Raw genomic sequence first — 26529 nt, forward strand, 5'->3', positions numbered from 1 at the left:
GAGAGAGGCAGAAACATCAGCAGAGGGAGAAGCAGGCTCCCTGCAGGGAGCCCGATGCAGCACTTGATCCCAGAAGTCCGGGATCATGCCCTGACCCTAAGGCAGACGCTCAACTGCTGAGCCACCCAGGCATCCCAGGACATCTTTTCTTCCCATTTAGAGTACAAGGCAGAGAAACCCTGGTGGCTCCTCTGCCCTTCTAGCCTTCAAGGGGTCCCAGCTAAGGAGCTGTGAATGCCAGAAAGGACTGGCTCTGGCCCAAAGTAAAACAATCTGCTGATGCAAGTCAGGGCTCTTGGAGCACCAGATTTTTTCCCAGAATCCCACACTAATCAGTAAAATTTTCTACATGCTTTATAACAAAACTGGCAACAACTCCTCCACCCAATTACAAGGGAACATCAGAACAAGCTGTACATTATTGGTAATAGCAAAAAAAGTGGAACTCTAATTAACCAACAATGGAGGTCATGATCAAAATCTTGATACACACACTCTCTAAAGACCATGATGCTGACTATGCAGCAACACAGAAAAACTCTGGTGACCAAAGGTCCCCAGACAAAACTGGACACTATGGTCACAACTGTGGTACATGCTGACATGTAGGTATGGGAATATGATATAGACAGGTAAGTATTTTCCCTCAGTTTTCTTTTAATACTTTTACAAAGAGTTTAAAAAACATAAAAACACTTTTTTATCTGATTATAAAAAAGTATATACGCTTGTTATAAGAAACTTACACATTAGAAGATTAATTAACATATTAAGTCAGAGGTCTCTTCCCCGCCCAGCCCCAGAGGTCTCCTTATTCACCATTCCATGGCCACACTCTCCCATAGTCACTGCCAGCAGTTTGGTATATCAACCTCAGCTTTCCCCTCCTCTAACATGTTCTATAAGGCATCATCTTTCATATGAAAAGACTCAGTAGGAATTATAACACTGTGAATAAACAAACTTTTTTCTATCTTGACCAAAGTTGCACAGCTAGTAGAAGGGGCAGAGTTCAGATCAGAAATTAGGTCAATATGATCCGAAAACCTATGCTCTTTCTTACAAAAAATTTTCTCTCCGCCCCTACATCTCTAGATTGATCTTTGGAACAAATGATTAAAAAAAAAAAAAAGAAAATGCATGGGGTCAACTGCTCTCCACAAAGAGATGACTGGCCTTCATTTGTGAGTCTTTTCCAAGTCATGAAAATAGCTGTTCCCTATCCCATACCAAGCAGCCTAGCATCCAGCTACAAATGGCACTACCTATAAAGCCTAACAGCATATATTAACAAGAGGGCAAGCCTATAGAGAAGAAAAATAATCAGTTTTCCATCTTCTCAGTGCAGAGATGCCTCCTACTCAGACCCAGCATGGTTGAGTCTGAGGGCTCCTGGGACTGAGGCTGCCTTACCCAGGAAGGTGCAACTGTTTCATCAGGAGCTGCCACTTCAATGAGTGCAATCCTGCGGACTGACCCTCTGGTCTCTGTTTCAGCAACCTCTATACAATTCCACAAGTCCTCACATTTGCTGGGGCAAAGCAGGCAGGAAAGCATCACTGGTGGCTGCGAGTATTTGTATACACTAGAACTACACACCACTGTCATTAAGGCCAGGGCCTTGGCTTCTTGAGGTAGGAGGTGAAGACTCTGTTGAGAAACAGAGCCTAGGAAAGTTAAAGTAATGTCACCTGGTAGTCAAGGAGAGAGAATTTAGAACAAAAACTAGGTCAATATGATCCAAAAACTCATGCTCTTAATTCTGTGCAGAACTGAAAAACTCTTGTGACGAAATTATCAGACAAAACTGAACACTATGGTCATAAGTATGCTCAGGACAATATATAGGTATGTAGACAAGATACAGATATAAGTATTTTCCCTCAAAATTTTTAATATTTTAATCTGGAGAACATATACTTGTTTGGGGATTCCAGTAATGTGGATAAATGTTTTGCTATTATAATTTCTTTAATATTTTAACAAGAAAATTTTAACAGTAACATCGGATTTAAATGAGCAAATTTGGGCAGCCCGGGTGGCTTAGCGGTTTAGCGCTGCCTTCAGCCCAAGGTGTGATCCTGGAGACCCAGGATCGAGTCCCACGTCGGGCTCCCTGCATGGAGCCTGCTTCTCCCTCTGCCTGTGTCTCTGCCTCTCTCTCTCTCTCTCTCTCTCTCTGTGTCTCTCATGAATAAATAAAATCTTTAAAAAATAAAATAAAATAAATGAGCAAATTTTTTGAGCTACCGATTCTTCTAAGAATTTATCCTAGTAAAACAACCATGTACCTGTTCAAAAAGATATCTCTAAGTTCAACAGAGTATTTTTAAAATAAGAAAAAGGGAAACATGGGATCCCTGGGTGGCGCAGCGGTTTGGCGCCTGCCTTTGGCCCAGGGCGTGATCCTGGAGACCCGGGATCGAATCCCACATCAGGCTCCCAGTGCATGGAGCCTGCTTCTCCCTCTGCCTGTGTCTCTGCCTCTCTCTCTCTCTGTCTCTGTGACTATCGTAGATAAATAAAAAAAAAAAAAAAAAAAAAAAAAAAAAAAAGAAAAAGGGAAACAGCTAAATGTCCAACAAATGATCAAATAATGTTAAGTTTATACAACTGAACATTAAACAGCCTTTAAATAAAGTATTACTGGCATGTAAAATCTCACGATATATCATTAAAAGTCTCCCCATCTCTAATATAAACTCCATTAAGGGCAGGGATCTTTGCTATGTTTACTGATCTATCATCAGTGCCTAGAATAATGCCCAGCATACAGAAGGCACTTAATATAGAAGGAATGAAATTTTAAAAACAAGAGTTAAAAAACAAGAGACAAGTATTATAAAAAATAAACAAGAACATATGTATATGCATCTATAAAATACATACACGTAAACGGATCTATAAAACTTTTATGTGTGTATACATAATTATAGAACAACAAAAAAACAGACCAAAATATTTCCAGTAGTTATCTTCAGATGGTGTGATTATAAGTGATTTCCCCCTTCTTTTCCTTTGTGTATTTCACAATTTTTCCTTTACTTTTAATAATCAAGGAGAAAAAACGTAAGGCCAAGAGGGAAACTCCTAAAGCCATTCTAGAAGCTGCTTCTAGAATGTTCCTCACCCCTCTGTTCTCTGGCTCTGGCCTCTGTCCTTGAGGGCGGGGAGGGGTCTTCTCTCTGAAACAGAAACATTGTAAAATAAATAATCATAATGCTCTTCACCAACAGAGTCAGGTTGCCCTGACTTGCCCACATGTGAACTTACACCAAATTAAACCAAATCTTAATCTTCATTCTACTTGCAATTGTTTTTCCAACTATATAGAAAAGCAGGGAGAAAATCTCAGATGTTCATTACATTGCACTATACACTGTCGACTTCTCTCACAGGAGCTTGGCCAAGACTGATTATGAATGCTAGCCAGACATCTTCTCTGGACCTATGTCCAGGGGTCACTGGGTTAAAAATCCCAAATCCAAACTGAAATAGAGAATGGCCTGTCAGCAAAGAGGGCTGAGATTCAGGATCTCTCTGATATGCCCCAATTAACTTCAGCTTTACCCCTCACTATTTCCTTGGTAAGTACTCTACACTTTGTTTTTTGGCCTCTGGGTCTTTTTTTTTTTTAAGATTTTATTTATTTATTCATGAGAGACCCAGAGAGAGAGAGAGAGAGGCAAAGGCACAGGGAGAGGGAGAGGCAGGCTCCACGCAGGGAGCCCGATGCAGGACTCGATCCCGGGACTCCAGGACCAGGACCTGGGCCGAAGGCAGCGCCAAACGGCTGAGCCACCCAGGCTGCCCTGCCTCTGCATCTTATCCCCTTCTGTCACTCATCCCCAATATACTGGACTGAAGCTTGTTACCCATTATGCAATAGGCAGGACACTACAAATACTAAGACTGTGACGGACCCTACTCTTGAGGTGTTTCTGATTTGAAGGGGGTTACAACCAATCACAATACAGTGTGGGAAGGGAATTCCTGAAGAGAGGTATCAACTACATAAGGTGGAAGCATGAGTGAGAGCAACTAACTAAAGTGGACCACTTTAAGGAGAAGGTAACTTCACAGCTGCTCATTAAAGATGGATAGAAATTAGTGGAGGAGGAGGATGTGAGCAGGACTGGGGAGGGTAGAGGAGGCAGAGGGAAAACAAATACAAAGGCTCATAAATTGTGAAAGGGTAAGTTCCCTTAAGAGAAATCCAGTATGTCTGTGTGCAGGATATGCTGGGGTGGGGTTAAGAGAAAGTACGAGACATTGCTGGGGAATTTGGGGTGTGTGAGCACATGCATATGTGTGCATGTGTGCACCAGACCATGAAGAGCTCTCAAAACTTGTGTTTAGTGAATGACAGACCCACTCATACCTCAAACTCCACAAAGCCTCTCAGCCTCCTGTCCTCTCCTCCCTCTGTACTTTATATATCACTGCTGCAGCAACTCCCTTCCTTGCAGACTCTTCTTCTGGACACTCTGCTTCCCAAGCTGCTCCTTCAAAGCATTCTGCACTCTTAAAATTGTGGTATCTTGTGCACTACCTAACACATTGCCTGCTTGCTGGTAGAAGCTCAGTGGATATCTGCATTACAGCCCAGTGAGGAACAACTTGGCTTCCTTCCCTTCCTAAAGGACTCCCATCTGGATCCCAACTGCCTCAAAATGAGGGTGTGTAAGCACTAAGTAAAGGGTGGGGTGAGAAGGTGATGAATAGAAGTGAATTCATGTCCAAAGGGAGGAGTGGATGTGAGAGGTGCCCCAAGGCCTCACCTGGGGTCCTGCTGCCCAGTGCTGCCCCTGCCATAGAGCGGGATGACTTTATCTCGGCTGATGCCAGCTTTGCAAACTGGACACACCTGTCTGTTAGGTCTGGTCTCCAACCACTGAAAACAGGAGAGAAAAATGCATGAATGATATAAGCTCACTACAGAGTGGTCACAGCCAGAAGAAAAACATGGACCAGACACCTCAAACTGGAAACACCAGCACCAGTAGGGAATACTTCAAGGAACCCAACTCTCTGATTCCTGCTCCTGGTACTCAATAAATATTTACTACTGGTGAAATCATAATTGCTTTTATTTTTTTGGGGGGGGGTTGGTGGTTTTTTTTTTTTTTAAAGATTTTATTTATTTATTCATGAGAGACACACACACACACACAGAGGCAGAGACACAGGCAGAGGGAGAAGCAGGCTCCATGCAGGGAACCTGACATGGATCTCGATCCCGGGTCTCCGGGATCATGCCTTGGGCCAAAGGCAGGTGCTAAACCGCTAAGCCACTCGGGCTGCCCCTCAAAATTGCTTTTAAACACCTCATAATTAAAGACTTCTTCATGTTTCATTAAGTCAAGGGGCCTCAGCAACACAGCAGGAAGGCACTGCAAGTCTGTAGCAGTGTCAATGGGTCTGACAGACTCAGCCTCAGTTTAGGCCGTGAATGCTGATATAATGAACCTTAAATCTCTGCCTTCCCCAACAGATCAACTGTATTACACTGGCAGGCAAATTTTTCTTTCTGTGATTTCTCATTTTTACAGCGTTTCTTCAACCACTTTGTATCCCAGATATCAGCATTTGGACATAATAACCTCACCATTTTCTGGTGATTTACTATGTGCTAAAAGATAGATTTTGCTATTATCTAAATTTGCTTAAAGTTTCTAATGTACTTTCATTGATTTTTACATTCAACTATTTTCTTTCAATATTAAAAACACAGAATTCTGTTTTGGGCTTCCCAGGCTCGTTCACTGGTTAAAAAATATTCTGCTTAACTTTCTCTAAAACAAAAGAATGATAAAACCATGTTATCTATAGTATCTTTGAATAATTTAATACATGTATAATTTTTCTCAGCATTTATCTTAGAACATAAATTGCATGTTTAGACCCAATGATAAAAAGTTTATTTTATAAATGTGAATCTAGGATTTCAGGGCCAAGGAGAAAGCAGCATTTAATGATTTTTGTATCCCATTTCCTTTATCCTACTGTTGAAAGCTTCACAATTTATGTGTTATGTTCTTTTTATAAATTTCCAGCAGACAAATTTATAAATGTACCAAGTTTTGCTGTAGTCAGAATGCACAGCCCTGAATGTAGTGGGAACCCCTTTCTTGTTTCCCCTGCAGCTTTCTCCGCCCTAGACTTTGAGGCTCTAGAGTTCTGGAACGTCTGTCTTCCCCATACATTCCTAAGCCACCTACTAGTATGGGGCTCTTTTGTCAATAACCTTGCAAACAGTCAGCTCACAGTGACTTTCACAGCCAGCTGTGAATGCCAGACCCTGCTGTTTCACCAAGCATGTGCCTGGGTCTTGGTGAATACTTAACTGACTGGCTTTCATAATAATCTAAAGCTGGGAAAACAGACATCTTCCCCCTCTCATAAAAGCTCTCTGTTGATACCAAGAAAATTTTCCCGTTCCTAACATTTTCAAGACCTTATTTAAGGGTCAGGGAAACAGTTGATATGATAGGAGGTTCTTTTTTGTAGAGGCAGAATCTCAAAAATAAAAATCTAACATACTATCAACTCCAACTCAATCTACAGATGGGGAACTGTGAGCCAGAGAGGTGTGGCCTACTAAAGCCACAAAGTCCATCGGTAACAGAGTCAGGACCATCCCACTGACCCCTTGTTTTCAGCAAGTGCCTATCAGGGGACAGGTGTATAAAGAGGGGTGGGGGTAAAACAAGCAAATGAGCCCACAGACAGGGGAGATTGCAGCTTCTGACAGTAGTCTCCTGAGACTAGGGGTGTCTTGTGCAACCATAGCTGATGAAAGGCAAAGTAAAATGAAATGCATCTTACCTGATGTAAACATGGCCAACTGCCAGAGTCCCCAGGGCAACCAGTCATCAAGGAGAAAGAGAATGGGGGTAAAGGAAGAAAAATGCTTTCATTAGCAGAAACATTGAGGGTGGGAGCACAAAAACAGGAACACAGGGTGGAACTGTGAAGCAGTGCAACCCCACTGAGAGTCTATGGGGAGGGAAATCACTAGTATCAGAAATTAGAAAAGACTGGGCTAAACTCACAGGAAAAATTAGGCAATAGAGACAAGATCCCAGTTTCTAACCCTGGGATCCTACTTGTAAAGAACCCCCAGGTCTCAGACCATCCCTAACCCAGCTTCTCTACAAGTCAACCTTTGAGGGGTGGTAGCCCTGAAGGAATCCAATAAAAGCTAAAGACCTTCTGTGCAGAAAAATTCATGGGGGCATTCTCATACACACATGCACACATATATACACATACCATTTTAGACTCTACTGAAAGTATGTTCATAGCCTCCTAAGGCTCACAATTCATGGTTCTGGATCTGGTTTAAGAAAATCTTCAGGGGGATCCCTGGGTGGCGCAGCGGTTTGGCGCCTGCCTTTGGCCCAGGGCGCGATCCTGGAGACCCGGGATCGAATCCCACATCGGGCTCCGGGTGCATGGAGCCTGCTTCTCCCTCTGCCTGTGTCTCTGCCTCTCTCTCTCTCTCTCTCTCTCTTCGACTATCATAAATCAATAAAAAAATTAAAAAAAAATCACTGAGAAGCCTGTCGAAAATGCAAATCTTTAAAAAAAAAAAAAAAGAAAATCTTCAGGCTGGGACACCTGGGTGGCTCCGTGGTTGAGCATCTGCCTTTGCCTCAGGTCATGATCCCAGAGTCCCGGGATCAAGTCCCCCATCAGACCCCCGGAGGAAGCCTGCTTCTCCCTCTGGTCTTTGTCTCTGCCTCTCTCTCTGTATTTCTCATGAATAAAAAAATAAAACCTTTAAAAAAAATCTTCAGGCTGGCAGGAAGTAGTTTAAAAGTTCAAGTTTACTATAAAAAATATCTTTAAGTAATGAAAAGGATGAGGATACTGTTTGGCAGAAAGGGCTACCTTCAGTTTAACGAGTTGTACTATAATGAAATGCTGTCCAGTTTCTCAATTTTCAAATGAGGAAACCAAACTCAGAAGCACGAAATGACTTGCCTATGGCACCAGGACTAAAAAGTCAGTCTCCTGATTTCCTGTTTATTGTCCCTTCTATCACCTAGCACTAGGTGCAAAAAATGACATTTACAGAATTGAAGGAAAAATTACTCAACTCTAGATTTTTCACTTTTTCTCTCTTGACTTTTTCATCCAACTAACAAATATCCAATGAACACCTCCTATGTGTGAGGACAGTGGAAAATGTGGACATGGACAGCGAGGGACATGGTTTATGTCCCTCATAACATGACTCCTCTAGGTGAGTAAAATTTGGACTCAGGCTAATTCCTTTCCCAGTTTCTGAGCCACAGTTTAGCCTCACCATCCAGACATGCAATCCCCCTGGATGTAAGAGACACCTCTGACATCTGACTTCCACATTGACCTTGCCATTCCAAACTGAGCCCAGAGTACCCCAAATCATGGCAGATCTCCACTGGCAACTTCCCTCAAAGGTTATCGGGAAGAAGTGGAGATGACTTTCTTTTAGGGAGAGGCTCACAATTATAATAAAGGTGGTGATCACCTCCATTTTTTTTTTTAATTTTTTTTTTTTTTTTTTTTAATTTATGATAGTCACAGAGAGAGAGAGAGAGAGGCAGAGACATAGGCAGAGGGAGAAGCAGGCTCCATGCACCGGGAGCCCGACGTGGGATTCGATCCCGGGTCTCCAGGATCGCGCCCTGGGCCAAAGACCGGCGCCAAACCGCTGCGCCACCCAGGGATCCCGATCATCTCCATTTATTAAGCAACTATTGTGTGCCAGGCTGTGGCTGACTAGATTTCCATTGGTTAATGTCACTGGAAGATCATTATTAACCTATGACAAAATATAATTATCTCCATTTTACAGATGAGGAAACTGAGGTACAGAAAGGCTGGCAGATTGTCCCAGGGATAAAACATTCTAATAGGAAGCATCTGTTTCATATTAGAGTCTGTGTTCTCTCTAATGGCACCTTGATTTAATTCTTAATTTCGTCACTTATTTTCAAGTCTTGGGCTTCTTCTGTTTTGTTTTTTAAAGATTTTATTTATTCATGAGACACACAGAAAGAGAGGCAGAGAAACACAGGCAGAGGGAGAAGTAGGCTCCTCAGTGGGAGCCCAATGTGGGACTCTATCCCAGGACCCCAGGACTAGGCCCAGTGCCAAAGGCCAATGCTCAACCATTGAGCCACCTGGGTGTCCCCAAATCTTGGTTTTATAATGCCCTGGAGAATCTCCAATTTCTAGGAAACAACAGTTTCTGCATAAAACTTAATGATTAGGGGCAGCCTGGGTGGCTCAGTGGTTTAGCACCTGCCTTTGGCCCAGGGTGTGATCCTGGAGACCTGTGATCGAGTTCCACGTCAGGCTCCCTGCACGGAGCCTGCTTCTCCCTCTGCCTGTCTTTCGGCCTCTCTATCTCTGGGTCTCTCATGAATAAATAAACAAAATCTTAAAAAAAACAACAAACTTAATGATTAGGGCAAGAGCTGCCAAAAAAAACCTGTCCCATTCTATTTATTCAATAAATTTATCTCTATCTTATCTTAAACTCCCTTAATAAATACTGCTTAAATGACCCTTTCTTCATACCACTTCCCTGATCAAAAATATCCCATAGCTTTATGTCCTACTCAGTCAAATCTGGGTTTGATAATCTGGCCTAACCCTCACTTAACCCCTAACACTTCTCAACCTCCCCACCCAGGGCGTTCTGTGAAGTACACAGCAGTGTTGGGGTCTCAAAATCTCATATCCAAGAGTGCACAGGTCTATCCGTAGAGAATGCCTGCCTTGGGGGGCACATACTCTTTTCCTTATCTGTCATTCTTACCCCTCCACTTACCTCAATTTACCCTTCAAGGCCCAGCTCAAAATCAAGGGAGAGGAATAAAATCTCAACATTTACCCAGAACCTCAGAACCAGGAGGGACTATTCAATAATGATGGAGGACTGAATGAAACTAACGCTGCCACTTCATTTTGATACACATAAAATATAGAAACAATTATCAGGATCATCGCTAACACATAGTATTCAGTGTGTGCTATGTTCTCCTCTAAGCTTTTTATGTATTTTGAGTCACTTGACTGCTCACAAACAACCCTGTAAAATGAGACAGAGCGTGTATAAGCACCTTGCCCAAGGTCATCCAGTAGGGAAGTAGCAGATTCAGGATTCAGAACAAGGAAGTCTGGCTCTGCTGTCCTTGCCATACAGCGTACCACAGTATATCCACTGTACATAGTGCCTCTTTGTTCAGCACAGCAAGTGGCAAATAGTAATCGCTCACTAAGTGGTGAATATTTTCACATTAGACGCGGGGGTACAGAGTCCAGAGTGAGGACAGGATTTGCCCAAGGTCACTCAGCTCATCAGCAACAGAACTGGGATAAGAACCCAGGTCTTCTGGCTCTTGGGCCTGATTGTATCAGGAGGCCTAAAGTGGGTAGGAAACTCCGTGTTCCAAAGCTGCCTAGGACACAGGCTTTCTAAACCTGGCTGTGTCTTCTGGGGTGGTGGCAGGAATACTGACCAGAAGAGGTGGCCACACAGGCTGATGACGGCGTCCTTGGCTGTGTCCAGGCAGATGTTGCACTCGAAGGTGCTGTCCTGCCCTCCACTCTCACCAGCACCATTGCTGCTACCGCTGGGCCCTCCTGCACTGGAGTTCTCAGGGGATGCAGAGGCCGAGGGCCCCTTGCTCGCCATCCTTGGCTGTCAGCAAACTCTGACTGAAGATTCTCCCCAGAAAAATCCTGAAAGGCAGAGAGCCCTTGATTGCCTGTTTCTCCAGCCCACTCTCCCCGGCTTCCATGGCAGTATCCCCATCTTCTCTCAGCTCCAGAAGTTCAGATTATGATTGAACTCTCAAACAGACTTTGCAGAGGATGACACTCATGAGGCACTACTCAGAGAGCAATGACTGAAAAACTTTCATGAACACAGCCTAAAATATCACACACAAACACAATGCACAAATACAGAGCAAGCTCCAACCAGATGGCTCTCCAAAGGAACTGAGACCCTTTCTCACATGTCTTTACATTCTCCCAGGATAACCAATCCAGGTAATATGTGCTCAATAAAATTAAATGTTCACAAGCCATTCTCTAACTTTGGACTGCCTCTATATTGGTGAGTGAATCTTAGACCAGAAGGTTGTGACTGGTATATGTCAGAATATAAGTGTAACTATGAAAGGCTAGGAAGCTAAGAACCAGACAAGTCACTCAGCTCAATGTCTTCCATACCGCAATCTTCTACATTCCCCCTCCTACCAGGTTAGAATACCATCTACCTTATTTGGTCTAAATCTATTAACTTTTTGACCTCAATACATTTAAAGAGGAGGTTTATGGCACTGCTGTACACAGAAAACCAGTATTAGTTACCATAAGTGAAAGATAAATACAAATATAATGACAGAAAAGCTGTTTATCCTCACACTGAAATCATTTGGCACATTTATAATGCTTTGGGCAAACTTGATCTGATCCAATCTCTTTAGAAAACTGCAGCCCAAGACCTGTCCTTTAACTGACTACTGTGGAGCTGAGACTGGAACTCTGACACCCAGTCTGTATTCAAATCACTATACCACCACAGATCAGGCTGGCTACCAAATGCTGGGAGATATTGCCTCCAAATCAAAGAACCTGCCAGGAGCTGAACAAGAAGGAAGGGAAGACTAACAGGAAGGTACCCAGAAATTCTGGGTACAGATTAAGAATCTGTCAAGAGGGCAGCCTGGGTGGTGCAGCAGTTTAATGCTGCCTTCGGCTCAGGACCTGATCCTGGAGACCCGGGATCGAGTCCCATGTCGGGCTTCCTGCGTGGAGCCTGCTTCTTCCTCTGCCTGTGTCTCTGCCCCCCTCTCTCTCTTTCTCTCTCTCTCTCTCTCTCTCTCTCTCTCTCTGTGTGTGTCTGTCATGAATAAATAAATAAAATCTTTAAAAAAAAAAAAAAGAATCTGTCAAGAGCTTGCTTTGGCCACCCTCACCATCTTAGAAATTCCTAGGAGATGCTGGCTGATTATCATAGCCAGAGAACCAGCAGCTTGGATGTTGGCTTCAGTTGAGCCTCCAGCTTGCCAGGTGTTTTGGGAATCTCCCTTCTCCTCTGTGGGCCACAGTTTTCTCATCTGTAAACTGAAGCACTGAACTACATGGTCTTTTAGTTGTCCTGATCCAGCTCTGAGACTGTGCTGCTCCAAGTATTCTCATCCATTCTTTCCAAGGAAGGTGGCCCTACCACAAGTGTGAGACTCACCACTGGAGCACCAAGACTGCTCTGATTCCAGCTTCCAAAGTTTGAAGATGTAAGGACCAAAAAGCCAGTCTTCTCAGACTAAGAAGCCTTTCAACACACCACCAACTTAGAACTCTGGACTCACAAGCATCTCTCACCACAACAGTAGCTCAGTGACTTGAGCAGGGAAAGGAGACCGGCTCACTGCCACTTTTTCACTCAGTTACATCATTTTACATAATGTCCCAGAAGGGCAGCTGGCTGCTGGCAGCACCAGTGCCTCACTGGCCTCAGTTCCAAGACCTTCTCTCCCTGACCCAGTGCTTCCTTCTCTCCACATACAACTGTTCTCTTCTCCTTAGGATGGAGTCTGCTTCTTGGGGCCATGTTATGGCCTTCACATGTCATTCTGGCCCAAGTACCTGACCTGTGTGAGCTTCTTTAAAATATGTTTATCTTTTAAAATTAAGGACTGTGTGTAGAGAAGTGGAAAGACAATCATAAAGTTGGGTTCACTGATCAATCTTAATGATAGTCTCCTGATGTGATGCAATAGGAAGTACATATCACTAACAATGAAGCACTCTTAAAACATAAACTCTAATCATGTCTCCAAAATAAATTACCTATTTACAGAAAATATGGGGCACAGAAGCACATGTTTAACAACTCCAGGAGGCAATCAGCAAATCCAGAATGTGGGACCTTTTACGACAAATAATCCAAGTTCTCCAAAAAATAAATAGCATAATATAGAACATGGAGTTCTAAATTGAGACTTGAGACATACCAACCACTGGAAGTGTGTGGATCTCACTGGAACCAGGTTCAAACAAACGACCTATAAAAAGACATTTGTGAGATGACTGTCAAAAATTAGATTTAGCCTGGGTATTAGTTGACATTAAGGAATTACTGTTAATTTTATTATGATTATGGCATTGCATAATTTAAAAAATACTCAACTGCTAGAAATACATACCTTTTAAAAAAGACTTTATTTATTTGAAAGAGAGAGAAAGGCCACACATGAGCAGAGGGAAGAGGCACAGGGAGTAGAATCAGACCCCCCACTGAGCAGGGAGCCCGGTATACGGCTTTATGTAGGTCCTGGGATCATGACCTGACTGAAGGCAGACACTTAACTGACTGAGCCACCCAGGTGCCCCTAGAAATATAGACTTAAATATTTATGAAGGAAAAAAAAAATATTTATGAAGGAATGATGTTTGGGATTTGCTTTAAAATACTTCTGGGGGGGATCCCTGGGTGGCGCAGCGGTTTGGCGCTTGTCTTTGGCCCAGGGCGCGATCCTGGAGACCCGGGATCGAATCCCACATCGGGCTCCCGGTGCATGGAGCCTGCTTCTCCCTCTGCCTGTGTCTCTGCCTCTCTCTCTCTCTCTGTGTGACTATCATAAATAAATAAAAATTTAAAAAAAAAAAATACTTCTGGGGGGTGGGGGTGAAAATGGAGAGAAAAGACAAAACAGGGAAGGTGATGGCTGCTGGAAATGGATGATGAATGGGGGTTTATTCCATTAGCTTATTTTTGTGTGTGCTTGTAAATTTCCATAATAAAAGGAATTTTTAAAAAAGGTTAGGTTGCAAAAGAGTATGTGCCTGCATTTGGGTAAAAACAAAATATATAAAAGAATACACACACACACACAAAGGCAAAGAAAATGTCTAGAAGGCACACACTAAACTATCAATAATTATTTCTAGAATTAGAGGCTGGGGAACTTTGAATTTTATATTCTTATCCTATTTTCAAATTTTATGACAAGCAGGTATTACTTTTAAAATAACGCTTAAAAAAAGAAATTGTAAAATGCATGTATAATATTATAATTACTACAATAATGAAATATAAGTATTAGAAAATGTTTTTTAAAATGTGGAAAAACATACCAAACTGTTAAGAGTGACTACCTGTATTGTTGGGGGCTTAGAAGTAGTAACATATTTTCTAAGTCCTCCCCATTTACAAAACTAACATTTTTACATGTATTAATTTTGAAATTAGAAAAAATGGCAAGAGTGCATTAAAAAAAAAAAACTTCTGGGGTGCCTGAGTGGCTCAGTTGGTCAAGAGTCTGTCTTCAGCTCAGGTCATGATCCCAGGATTGAATGCCATGTTGGGCTCCCTGCTCAGCAGGGGAATCTGCTTCTCCCTCTCCCTCTGCCCCTGTTCATGTGCTCTCTCATTCATTTTGTCTCTCAAATAAGTAAATATAATCCTTAAAAAAAAAAAATTCCCCAATGTTCCAGTTTTCCCCAATCCTGAAAAGCTCTGAGTTCAAGTCCTGACTCCACCACTCTGATAACTTGATGGCTACAATCCCTTTTTTCATCTGAAAAGTGAGGGTGTCATGCCTCAGGGCTGCAAAGGTGGTCCTTTGAGATAATACAGTGACCCGGAGGGTCCAAGGTAGGAAGGGGCTGCTGCTACTGGGGAGATGTACATAGACACCCCTTACCCTGGCTCATTACCCTCTCTACTCTTTGGACCCAACAAGGCTCTGCATGGCTCATACTCCTAAGGGATACAAGGCTTAAGGGGAGGGTCATCATCAAGGCAGGTGCTGGGATGGGAATGGTCAAGGGACAGTAACAGGACAGCTCAGTTTGCAGACAGTAGCAGGGTTGCAGCAGTTTAGGCACTGGGACAGGCCTGCACATCCCAACTCTAAGCAAACTGCATAACTCTTGTTCTAATTCTTAGTAGACTGACCTCGTGGTACCTACTCAGGCTCTAAAGCTTCCTCCTAGTAGGCACAGAAATATTTGCTGAGTGAGTGGGTGCATGCACGTGTGACTGGTTTGGTCAACTTCCAGACCAGTTGCTCACAAACCCTTCTTTGCAACACATCCTGGGCCACAGGGCCACACACTTATTTTTGGAGGCTTCTCCTCTCACCTCCTCCCTACCCTCATGCACAGGAACCTCACCACCCCAAGGCAGTATGGCAGAGATGAGCAACCTTCCCTGGGGACTGTATACTGAACACCTGTAAACAAGAGAATGTGGTCACAGCCTCCTAGGCCCAGCAGGAGTGGGAAAGAGGCTCAGAGGACAGAGGGCCCTGGTTGGCTCGGGAAGTGGAGAGAATAAAAGGGAAGGAGACTCAGAGCATGCCTGAGCTGTCATCCTACTAAAACTTTCTCCTGGTCCTGTCAGGGACTATGAACTTCAACCTAACCACACAGCAACCTTGTTGTGGTTGGTTCTGTGCCCCTATCCCTACTCTGACCATTTTTCACTCCTGATTACTTTGTGCCTTTCAAGCACATTCACATCTATTACCACTCTGATCCTTACTCCATTTTACAGAAGAGGACATCAGGCTAAGGAGGTCAGAGGACTTGTCCAAGGCCAGGCCATCATCCAGTGCCAAATTCAGACTTTTCAACACAACACTGGCACTCTTTTTACTCTTACATGTTACCCTTTAACATGTAGCTTTACAAAATTAAATACCTGGACTTTGTTTTCCCTCAAGTTTATTATGCAATGCTGTAACTACAATTTCTGTTCATTGAAGTGTGTATGAAGCATGCATTTATGCATTCAATCAACAGATCTCTAGTACCGACTACATTTAAGGCTTGGGGCTACCAGCTGTGTACAGAGGGAAGTCAAAGAAGAGTAATGGCCAAGTTGAGACTCTGGAATCTAGAACAGGAGCTAAGAAAGAAACATGAATAATGATAAGAATTCTTAACAAGGGGTTCCATCAAACTCTCCTGTTTTTCCTAAACAAGGCACCCTCCCATAAATCTGGTTCCTAGACCCCCCCGCCTCAGTGATTTAAATAGAATTTCAATCTGGATAGTGTCCAAGAATCTGTATTTTCAAATAAGTGTCCCTACCTTCCACTCCAGCTGATTCTTTGATGAAGTTTTGGAAACCAAGCTCTCAAATAGGGAAGGACTCTACCAAAAGCACAAAGCAATATGACACAGCACAGAGTTTGGGAGGGACAGTGACCTCACGGTCTGTCTTTTAAAATACACAACCCCCAGCTACAGTACACAGAAACTATGAAGAGGTCAGATAAACTTGGGGGATGGAGGACAAGTCTGCTGAGATCTCAAACCAGCTAGTACTTGGTCCATCTAAGACAGAGCTGACCATTAAAATAAACAAATTCGGGATCCCTGGGTGGCGCGGCGGTTTAGCGCCTGCCTTTGGCCCAGGGCGCGATCCTGGAGACCCAGGATCGAATCCCACGTCGGGCTCCCGGTGCATGGAGCCTGCTTCTCCCTCTGCCTATGTCTCTGCCTCTCTCTCTCTCTGTGACTATCATAAATAAATAAAAATTTTAAAAAAAAATGTAAAATAAACAAATTCATATCTAGTTTCAAAAAACATTCCTAAATTTGACATGTCCAGGGTGGCAGATGTGGTGCTGGGACTAAAGCAGATTTGTAATATCTAATGATCCCTTAGGAATACAGAGCCTGGAAGCTGAAATTAACTGACCCAGCATCCCCACTCCTATTACCTTCCCAGGGCTGGCCTGGTCTACCTCACAGGAACTGAGCAAGGGAGAGAACATAAAAGTTGCATATCCCTTCAGGAAATACTGGGGAACTTGACCTCATGAAGAAATCTCTTCGTAGCATTCTTGTGTTTAGTTTTCAGGTTCTAGAGAATTGCAGGTATTCAAAATCTGCCTTCTCTGCCCTTTAAACTCTAAGAATCCCTGGACCAGGGTATGCTGAGGCACCTAAGAATGTTAATCCTAGTTATGAAGATTGCGTGAAATTTCGGTGATAAGTAACTGGCACAATCGAAGAGGATATCCAGCAGAGTTCTTGTTCCTGTGGGGACCTCTTTGTTCATACAAAAGCTTTCTGACAGGAACTATAGCTTGCCTGAGCCTATCTGTGCTGCTCATTAGGCTGCTGCTGGACCACATGTAGGTAGAGATGAGAGCTGCATTCTGGAAATATCTACATCACACTCACAGAAGGTTGGAGTGGGAAGAAATCTAAGTAAGTTGATTGGAACTTGGAACACATAGAAATCAGCCTCTAGGGTAGCCCGGGTGGCTCAGCGGTTTAGCACCGCCTTCAGTCCAGGGCGTGATCCTAGAGACCCGGGATCGAGTCCCACATCAGGCTCCCTGCATGGAGCCTGCATCTCCCTCTGCCTGTGTCTCTGCCCCCCCGCCTCCCCCCCGCCATATCTCTCATGAATAAATAAATTCTTTTTAAAAAAAAAAAAAGAAAGAAATCAGGCTCTAAAATTTTAGAGTCTAAATGTTGTTTAGGTAGGTCCCTAGGCTAGCTCACAGAGGCCTGGCCCTCAAATATAGGACCATGGGCATGAATGGCCTTCCAAGTCCAAAAGGACAGAGGAAGCTGAGAAGACTAGCCTTTTTCCTTTGGGGTGGCATTGGTCCTTTTCTATGGTGCCCTTTAAACCTCTCTGTTCAACCAACCACTCAACCACTCCTTTACCTTCAAAGATTTTTTTTTTTTAAGGTTTTATTTATTTATTCATGAGAGACACAGAGAGGGAAGCAGAAGACAGAGACAGGGAAGAAGCAGGCTCCCTGCGGGGAGCCCAATGTGAGACTCAATCCCAGGACCCTAGGATCATGACCTAAGCGGAAGGCAGACAGTCAATCACTGAGCTACCCAGGAGTCCCGATTTATTATTTTTTAAAAGTTAGTTATTTGGCACAAGCTGCAGAGAGGAGCAGAGGGAGAGGGAGAAGCAGGCTACCCGCTGAGCAGGGAGCCCAATGAGGGGCTTGATCCCAGGACACTTAGATCATGACCTGAGCCAAAGGCAGACAGATGCTTAACCAATTGAGCCGCCCAGGCACCCCATCTTTAAAGATTTTATTAAAGATCTTATTTGCAAAAAAAAAAAAAAAAAAAAAAAAAAAAAGATCTTATTTGCAAAGCATTCAAGATACAGAGATAAAGGGTTTCCAACTAAAGGGGGACATAAACAAGTAAAACAAAAAGGTAGCCTAGCATGCTGAGTGCTGATGGAAGTATGTACAGAGTACATAACTGTAGGGCATGCTGGGGAAACACAGAACATAGGACAAATGGACAATTTACTGTGTTTGCTGGGTTCAACATGGCTGGAGCCCAGGACACATATGGTCATGTTAAGGCAGCAAGAGCTGGGACTGAGGCAGGAAGAAAGGCCTTAAAGTCCTTGTGCCCTTCATATATGAGTGGGGACTCTGGGATCAGATGCTCCTACTTTTTCATGTTTTCTTCCGGTACTTCTGAATCAAAAGGGTTTTTCTTTGTTTTGGCTTACATTTCAAAGCTTTTCCTTTAAAATTTTTTTTTTATTTATTTGAGAGAGAGAGTGAGAGAAAATGAGCCGGGAGAGGGGCAAAGGGAGCAGCAACTCCCTGATGAGCAGGGAGCCTGAAATGGGCTCAATCCCAGGACTCTGGGATCATGATCTGAGCTGAAGCAGATACTTAACCAACTAAGCCACCCAGGTTTCCCTTCAATGCTTTTCCTTAAAGACTGCCAGGTTTCATAAGAAAAGGTGAAGCCAAAATTTGGATGATCGCTGGCACAAGCTTTTAAGGGTCACCCAAGAACTGCCTTTTATCATCCTTTATATCACCATCTTAAAATGTTCTTTAACTTTGTGTGGACTTTTGTCCTTAAAAACTAGCATGGCAGGGGCATGTGGGTTCCTTAAAGAACAAAAAAACAAAAAACAAAACTAGCATAGCAAAGGAGTTTGATGGTTTTGGGTTCAAATCTCAGCTCTGCCACTTAGTAACTTCAGATGTTTTCTCTCTGTATCTTTGTTTTACTCCTATGTGTAAAAGGAACTATTACCTTCCTCACAGGATAGTTTATAAGAGATAAGTTAAAGAAATAAGTTATAAGTTGAAGAGATAAAACAATAATGTACTAGCACAGTGCCAACAGAGTTAAGTGCTTGAGAAATGTTAATCTCCCCTTCACTGTCAGGTCTCACGAAGTAGACTGAAGGTGTACTGCTTCTTTAAATTTCCTATAGAGCTATGTAATCAGCAAGTACCTGGTTAATCTGCTTAATGAATGAGTCACAACATCCCTTTCTGAATGATGATCATTCTTTGAAGACATAGTAGGTGAAACAATAGAACTGTGTATGAGAAAATCCAGAATGAGACACACTTAGTTTGATACATGCAATATTAGATTTTCCCCCAAAATTTTAAAAATCAGGAGTCATTTTTAATATTTATCATCATCATGAATAATGTCAGCTAAAAAAATGAATAATGTCAGCTAACCCTCAGTACCTTTTACATAAATTATTTCATTTAATTTTATAACCTGTCTTTGAAGTAAATACTACTATGCCATTGTTAGCATCCACTGGGGTGTTAGATTAAGGCTTAGAGTAGTTAGGTCATTTGACCAAGGTACCAGAGCCAGTCAGAGGCAAAGCTTCCCAACTCCCAAGTCAACGTGCTTAACAGATAGCACCTCAGTGATCTGTTTGTGTGTCTTTGTCCTTGGGCCCAGCTTCCAGGTGCCTTACTCAGCACAGGGACAGGCAACTAAAGAACACCTCATAAACGTGTGTGGGTTGATAGATCAGATAGCCAGGAGTATTTACAACTATACAACTTGATATGATTCAATTTAGCCAACTGAAATTGTGGAAATCAGTATCCTAAAAGAATAAAATACCTTTTAGTGATGTTTTTCAGAACTGGGAATATCACAAAACCATTTTAGAGTCATTTTTTTCTTAAGTACTGCTCAAAATTCTGAAACAAATGAAAAAGAAAATTTTAAAAAAAGATCAGGGATCTGCAACCAGAAAAGGTTTGGGTTTTCCCAAATTGGTATCCCCTCTATTAGAGAAAATTACTGACACAGAGTGTTAATTATTCATCATACTTGGGGCTCCTGGGTGGCTCAGTTGGTTGCCTTTGGCTCAGGTCATCAACCCAGGGTCCTGGAATGGAGTCCCACACTGTCTCCCTCCTCAGTGGAGAGCGCCTGCTTCTCCCTCTCTTCCCCACTTGTGCTCTCTCTTGCTATCTCTGTCTTTCTGTCTCTCTCTCTCATATAAATAAATAAAATCTTAAAAAAAAATTATCAAACTATCTATTGCTTACTCTAAGTCAGACACCTCCTAAAGCCCAAGAACAGTGTCTGACACAAAGTAAAATGTTTGATAAATGTATGTCAATGAACAATGGGGATCTGCCAATTTCAATTCAAACAAATATAATTGCATAAAATATTGTATTAAGGAAAACATGCTCAGATTGGACAGATCTCAGTTAAGGACTGTGGATTTCTAATATAATACACTGAAAGGAAGAATCTGGAACCAGAGGACCTTGTCTGATCTCAGCTCTGCCACTCACTAAGCCAGAGTCCTCACTTGTGAATGGAATCACTGTCTGCTCTTCCTTTGTTATCAGAAAAGTTTTCAAAATAAGAGTTTTGCTTTTGTTTTCATGTAGTCATAAATCCTTATTAATACAGAATCTATAAAATCTCTTTAATTCAGATTTTACCTGAGCCTGAACTAAAGAGCTCTAAAATATTCTGAAGGTACAGTATAAAAAATGAATGACAAATGTAACCAATTATGGAGAAAACTTTCTAAGAGGTTTTTTTTTTTTAAGATTTTATTTATTTATTCATGGGAACACACACACAGAGAGAAGGGCAGAGACACAGGCAGAGGGAGAAGCAGGCTCCATGCAGGGAGCCCAGTGCGGAACTCGATCCCAGGTCTCCAGGATCACGCACTGGGCTGAAGGCAGGCGTTAAACCACTGGGCCACCCAAGGATCCCGAGGACACTATGCTAACTGAAATAAACCAGTCATAAAAAATACTGTAGGATTACACTCATATGAGTTATTTAGAGTAGTCAAAATTATGGAGATAGAAAGTAGAATTGTGGTTGCCAGGGGTAGAGGAGAGGAAGGAACAGTGAGTTACTGTTTAATGGCATAGAGTTTCAGTTTTGCAAAACGAGGAGTTATGGAGATGGATGGTAGTGATAGTTGCACAACAGTATAAAAGTACTTAATACCCCTGAAGACACTTAAAAATGGTTAAGATGATAAACTTTATGTGTATTTTACTACAATAAAAAAATTGGAAAAAATTGGGCTGGCTCGGTTGATGGAGTAAGTGACTCTTGATCTCAGAGTCATGAGTTCAAATCCCACACTGAGTATAGAGCCTACTTAAAAATAAAGACAAATAAAATGGGTGAATACTGTCTTAAAAAAAAGAAAAAGAAAATATCTACAACAAATTCATAGAGATAGAAAGTGAATTAGAGGTTACTAGGCACTAGGATGAGGGGAGAATGGGAAGTTATTGTTTATTGGGTACAGAATTTAGGGTAATGATAAAGCTTTGGAAACACATAGTGGTGATGGTTGCACAACAGTGTAAATGTACTTAATGCCATTAAACTGTACACTTAAAAAGGGATCCCTGGCAGTTTAGCGCCTGTCTTTGGCCAGGGTGCGATCCTGGAGACCCGGGATCGAGTCCCACGTCGGGCTCCCAGTGCATGGAGCCTGCTTCTCCCTCTGCCTGTGTCTCTGCCTCTCTCTCTCTCTCTGTGTGTGTGTGACTATCATAAATAAATAAAAATTTAAAAAAAAGGTTAAAATAGTAACTTCTGTTATATGTATTTTATCATAATGAAAGTTTTTTTTTTAAACTGTCTTCTGTATTAGAAAACCAGACATCCACTCACTAAGAACATGCTGAGTAATTATTATATACATCTACACAATAAGACTAACTTATTGAATAAACAAATCGTTAAGTAGATGTATCAGAAATAATGCTTACAGAAAAGGCAGGCAAAAGTGCAGAGATATTAACATGAAAATGGTAACAGGACAGGCCTCTGGCTGGCTCAGCTGGCAGAGTGTGGGACCCTTGATCTCGGGGTTGTGGGTTAGAGCCCCATGCTGGGTGTAGAGATTACTAATCTTTTGAAAAAATGCTAACAGGAAAAAAAAAAAAAAAAAAAAGAAAAAATGCTAACAGGAAAAAGCAAGCTATAGAACTATGTGCAGTGAGGGCAGCCCGGGTGGCTCAGCGGTTTGGCGCTGCCTTCAGCCCAGGGCATGACCCTGGAGAACGGGGATCGAGTGCCACGTCAGACTCCCTGCATGGAGCCTGCTTCTCCCTCTGCCTGCGTCTCTGCCTCTCTTTCTTTGTCTCTCATGAATAAATAAAGAAAATCTTAAAAAAAAAAAAAAAAGAACTATGTGCAGTGAATGGTTCTAACCATGAAAAACATACACAGTAGGGGAGGAACAAGAAGGAAAATAAAGCAACTGTAATAAAGGCTCTCTCCAATTTATTTTTTTTTTAATTTTTATTTATTTATTCATGACAGACACAGAGAGAGAAAGAAGCAGAGACACAGGGCAGCCTGGGTGGCTCAGTGGTTTAGCGTTGCCTTCAGCCCAGGATGTGACCCTGGAGACCTGGGATCAAGTCCCACATCGAGTTCCCTGCATGGAGCCTGCTTCTCCCTCTGCCTGTCTCTGCCTCTCTCTCTCTCTCTCTCTCATGAATAAACAAAATCTTAAAAAAAAAAAAAAAAAAAAGAAGAGCTCTCACTTCTTTGCAACATAGTTCCAACCCTAGGTTGATGAGTGAACAAAGAAAAATTTAATGATGGTTAGCAGAACTGCCCCCCCTTACACCTGCAAAGATACCGCTCTACAACCTCCTGATACAACACTGCATAATTTACGATACAAAAACACTAAAAGATCAGTTCAAAGAATGAAGTGTTTTTTTTTTTAAAGAATGAAGTGTTAAACAGGATTTATTATCAATAGATTATCAATGTATTGATACCAAGCTGATTACCAAATCTAATCTAATATTGCACATATTTCCTTTGACTGAGCTGGTCATGTCCTTTAATTTCTGTTTTAGCATCTGCCTAACTACACTTCTCTTCACATTTCCAGTTATTTTTAAGAGTATGTTCAGTATCTCCAGATAACCTGTCTGGTATCTGATCCAGCCACTTGCTTTCCCCTAAGATCTTGTTTTCTACTTAATTTCACCAACCTACTTCTGTGGCCATGCTCTAAAACTTGTCAGTAACTATTAAAACATGTATTTCCATAGTTTCATCATCTGACCACACTTCCTAAATTCTAGCAAATTTCCTCTTAGTACTATTCAGTTTGGTAAGACTTCAAATACCTGGGATGGCTAGCTCACTTTATCCCATTTCTACTGTATGTAAAGACTCTTCAAGTCCTTACTTCTTTTTTATCTTATTTAGATCTCATGGTACATCCTTTTATCCATATGCATACCTCCATAATTTCCTTCCCCTCTGTTAGCTTGCATCAAAAAACTTACTTTAAAAAATGTAAACCAGGGCAGCCCCGGTGGCACAGCGGTTTGGTGCCGCCTGCAGCCCAGGGTGTGATTCTGGAGACCCGGGATGGAGCCCCACATCAGGCTCCCTGCATGGTGCCTGCTTCTCCCTCTGCCTGTGTCTCTGCCTCTCTCTCTCTAGCTGTGTCTCTATGAATAAATAAATAAAATCTTAAAAAAAAATAAAAAAATAAAAAAAGTAAACCAGTAAAATAATACCTTCCTATTTACTGATATATTAAAAGAACTGAGTATGCCTAGACAGGGAAGAAGGAGGAGATTTTGCGCAAATCACTTTACCTTGAATTTATGACCTCAAAAGACCCTTCGCAATTTCCAGCAATCTTTCCATATTTTCCGAGTCAATCCAATTTATTAATTCATGAGGGCTTTCATAACTTTTTAGTCCTTCAGTTACAAACAGCCCCTACTTTCTCTTCACTTTCACTAATGACCTTAGTATTTCCCTGGAAAAAAAAAAGAGAGAGAGAGAGAGAGAACTGCCTTATCTTCCTAATTCCAAACTGGACAACTTGGCTCTATCTGTCCTTTTTTCTCTCTTTATTGCCATCTATGAACTCTCTCTGCTCTTTAAGGCTAAACTCCCCATTCATACCATAGATTACATTTCCTCTCACCTGTTTGAAGTATTTGTTCCCCCAAAAATATACCTTTTCCCCTGCATCTTTAAAGTTTGGCATTTGGCTAAATCCTTATTTCTAAATCAGTAACAAAAATCTGTGCTATTTATACTGTCTCCCATCTTAATTTCTATATACTTTATCAAAATACTTGTTAAATGATTAAATGATTAAATTAATGGCTCTCAGGAATATGCCTCTATCTGGTTCCTAATTATGAGGATTATCATATCTCACTCCTCAACCCCCAGTCCTTCTAATCTTTGGAAAAGGAAATATATATTTTCTAATATTTCAGGACCCTAATGATAGAAATGTTCTTAATATGGTATTAAGTCTGAAGTTAAAGGGGAATAGTGTGCATTAGTCTTCTTGAATGATTCCTCTTAGTTGAATGTAAAGATTTTGTATTTTGGATGACATTTTAAAATTATGGGCGTGAATTCTACCAACAAATAAAATGCTTGAGGAAAATGCAGACAATCTTTAATTGGCACAGTAATACAGAAAATAAAAATGCAAGCTGAAACTACAAAAAATGGTAATGATCAATGGGAAAAATTGCAACTGTTGTGAATTTTAAAAAATTTATCACATTAGGGCAGCGCCAGTGGCGCGGTGGTTTAGTGCCGCCTGCAGCCCGGGGTGTGATTCTGGAGACCTGAGATCGAGTCCCATATCAGGTTCCCTGCGTGGAGCCTGCTTCTCCCTCTGCCTGTCTCTGCCTCTCTCTCTCTCTGTGCGTCTCTATGAATAAATAAGTAAAATCTTAAAAAAAATTATCACATTAAAAACACTCTTATTGGTATACGTGTATAGTCCATTAAAAAAGTAAAATTAATACTTGTTTAGTTTACTGTAACTTAAAACATTAAAAGCATTGAAAATTAAAGAACCTGCTTTCTTTGTAAAAAAAAAAATTTTTTTTTTTAGGGATTCCTGGATGACTCAGCAGTTGAGCGTCTGCCATCAGCTCAGGGTGCGATCCTGGGATCTGGGATGGAATCCCACATCAGGCTCCTTGCAGAAACTGCCTGTTTCTCCCTCGGCCTGTGCCTCCGTGTCTCCCTCTCTCTCTCTCTCATGAATAAATAAATAAGATCTTTAAAAAAAAACACTTTTTTTAAAGAGAGGGAGGGGAAGAAACAATCTTTTTTTTTTTTTTTTTAAGATTTTATTATTTATTTGAGAGCGAGAACACGAGAGAGAGCAGAGAGCACAAGTAAGGAGGAGGGAGAGAGGCAGAGCAGACTCCTCGCTGAATAGGGAGCCTGATGCGGCTGGATCCCAGAACCCCGAGATTATGACCTGAGCTGAAGGCAGATATTTAACCCACTGAGTCACCTGAGCACCCCAAGGGAGAGAGACTCTTAAGCAGGCTCCATACCCACTGCAGAGCCCAATGTAGGACTTGATCTCACAACCTGAGATTATGACCTGAGCTGAAATCAAGAGTTGGATGCTTAACCAACTGAGCCATCCAGGCTCGCCTGTTTTAATTTTTATTTTTATTTTATTTTATTTTATTATTTATTTTTTTTTTTATTTATGATAGTCACAGAGAGAGAGAGAGAGGCAGAGACACAGGCAGAGGGAGAAGCAGGCTCCATGCACCGGGAGCCTGATGTGGGACTCGATCCCGGGTCTCCAGGATCGCGCCCTGGGCCAAAGGCAGGCGCCAAACCGCTGCGCCACCCAGGGATCCCTGTTTTAATTTTTAAATACATGCTCAAGATGGTCTAGTTATAGCCAAATGCTCTGGGGTCAAAAGAGGCATGAGTGCACTGGTAGCTCTGCCACTCCAAGCAGCTGGCTCAATATCACAAGTCCGAGTGTTCCAAACCCCAACTGACTTCTCTACTTCTCGCCTGTGACCAGACAACCACCAGAATAGCTCTCAGATGGGACTCCTAGTGGTCTTACCACATTTCAAATAATACTGTAGTACTCTTTACATGACTATGGCCACCCCAGCTCTGCATGATCAGCAGTGGTTGGGGTTGGAAGAAGCTCTGAATGATCAGCAGTTTCAAAGGGACAATTACTCTGCACTTCAGCATGTTCAAATCCAACTCCATTCAGACCAGGGAGTTACTAGCATTGCCTCCGATTTTGCAGTTCAGCTCACTCTGAGTTACTTCAAGGGGTTACAGGGAATCTGCAAACTCTTTGAATATTTACATACAAAATTGTGCATGATAATGAAGAACTCAGTTACAAAAAGGACAAAGGATTTGAATAGACATTTCTCCAAAGACACACAG

General features: G+C 42.1%; 1 protein-coding gene across 5 annotated transcripts in view; it reads right to left on the bottom strand.

The window, feature by feature from the left end:
• RNF185 (ring finger protein 185) overlaps window positions 1–26529 on the bottom strand; it is a 36060-nt gene that overhangs the window by 4743 nt on the left and 4788 nt on the right. Inside the window, exons 2-8 of one of the 5 annotated variants that reach the window (XM_041728650.1) lie at window positions 23925–24091; window positions 19915–19994; window positions 13023–13073; window positions 10518–10740; window positions 6829–6847; window positions 4782–4894; window positions 3131–3185 (exon numbers count right to left, since the gene is read on the bottom strand). In XM_041728650.1, coding sequence (XP_041584584.1) covers window positions 3131–3185; window positions 4782–4894; window positions 6829–6847; window positions 10518–10693 — 363 coding nt within the window. In that variant the 5' untranslated portion in view covers window positions 10694–10740; window positions 13023–13073; window positions 19915–19994; window positions 23925–24091. The remainder of the gene's footprint in view (window positions 1–3130; window positions 3186–4781; window positions 4895–6828; window positions 6848–10517; window positions 10741–13022; window positions 13074–19914; window positions 19995–23924; window positions 24092–26529) is intronic. The other 4 variants (XM_041728649.1, XM_041728651.1, XM_041728648.1 and 1 more) reach the window with 4 other exon arrangements.

The sequence above is a fragment of the Vulpes lagopus genome, chromosome 14, assembly GCF_018345385.1.
Source record: "Vulpes lagopus strain Blue_001 chromosome 14, ASM1834538v1, whole genome shotgun sequence".
NCBI classification, from domain to species: Eukaryota; Metazoa; Chordata; class Mammalia; order Carnivora; family Canidae; genus Vulpes; species Vulpes lagopus.